We start from the raw sequence: 1411 nt of genomic DNA on the forward strand, positions 1-1411 counted from the left end.
TTGGAAGGTTTTAAAAAGAATAAAGTTGAGAAAAAGGATCAAATTTGTTTTTAAATAAACTAAACCACTCTCAAACAAATATATTAATAAAAATTAATCTAAAATAAAATATCAATAACCTAAAGGTTTTCCTGAGGAGGAGCCCTGTGGTCAAGGTTTTAATTACACACACCTGGTCGTGTATTCAGTGTGTGCATGAAACTTGCATGTAGAATAAAAATTTAATGTAGGTGAAATCTTTAGGCATAGCTTGTAGTAAATATAAATATTACATATTAATTAAACTTAAGTAGTTATATTTACTCCTCAATTCTCTATTTTTTTAGGTTACTTATCAATTGAAAATTTTGACAACAGCATTATTCGCAGTCTTGATGTTAAAACGCAAACTGTTGCCGACACAGTGGGCTGCGCTTGTACTACTAGTTGCTGGGGTAGCAATGGTCCAGATCTCCGGCTCATCAGAAGCGCCAAAACAAAGCGATGGTCCTGCTCAGAATAAGCTCATCGGATTTTCCGCCGCACTGGGAGCTTGCTTTTTGTCAGGCTTTGCTGGAATCTATTTCGAAAAGATTTTAAAAGGTTCTGACATTTCTGTTTGGATGAGGAATGTTCAACTCAGCCTCCTATCACTGCCTTTTGGCTTCATGACTTGCCTCATCTCCGACTGGAACAAGGTCGTACACTATGGTTGGTTCTACGGCTACGACTTCTTTATCGCATATCTGATTGTATTACAAGCTGCTGGGGGTATGGTCGTAGCATTGGTTGTCAAGTATGCAGACAATATTCTCAAAGGGTTTGCAACATCCCTCGCCATCATAATCAGCTGTTTAGCATCTGTTTATTTATTCAACTTCAGGATAACTGTATTATTTACCATAGGTGTTGTGCTGGTTATAGGGTCGATATTTTTGTATAGTAAACCCGCCAAAGTTGAGAAATCACCCTCAAAGTCTAAAATGAATGAAGAAGTATAATGAAAAAAGAATCTCCATTTTAAATGTGGAAAATTACTATAACCAAGTTGATAAAAACTTAAAATAAGACTGTATTTATCAATATTCATTTTTAGTATTGATAATTTTGTGGTACTATTGTGATGTGTATACATACTTTGTAATCTTCAATCTTCTGATGTGTTAATTATCATATTTTATTAGTTATCACTACAATTAAAACATCAGATGATATTTTATTTCTCTACTAGTAATATTAAATACAATAATATTAAAATCAGTATTATTTAATCTTTATATTTTATTTATTGCTAGATTATGTTTGTAATTCTTTATTTTTTCTATTGAATAATTTTTAACGTGCAATATTATCGTCAGTTTGTTTTTTTTATATATTCATAATAAGCAATTACTTTTGTGATAAATTCAGTTTTAACTAGTAAATTCATATA

The 1411-nt window shown here is 31.6% G+C and overlaps 1 protein-coding gene across 1 annotated transcript in view; it reads left to right on the top strand.

Annotated features, from left to right (window-relative positions):
- Positions 1 to 1411, top strand: part of LOC106681059 (UDP-N-acetylglucosamine transporter) — a gene marked incomplete in the record, with an annotated part of 13653 nt that overhangs the window by 8721 nt on the left and 3521 nt on the right. The window contains 1 exon segment of the mRNA XM_014421184.2: positions 327 to 1409. Coding sequence (XP_014276670.1) covers positions 327 to 980 — 654 coding nt within the window.

This window comes from Halyomorpha halys, unplaced genomic scaffold (genome assembly GCF_000696795.3).
Source record: "Halyomorpha halys isolate HHAL.00 unplaced genomic scaffold, Hhal_1.1 Scaffold306.1, whole genome shotgun sequence".
Classification (NCBI taxonomy): domain Eukaryota; kingdom Metazoa; phylum Arthropoda; class Insecta; order Hemiptera; family Pentatomidae; genus Halyomorpha; species Halyomorpha halys.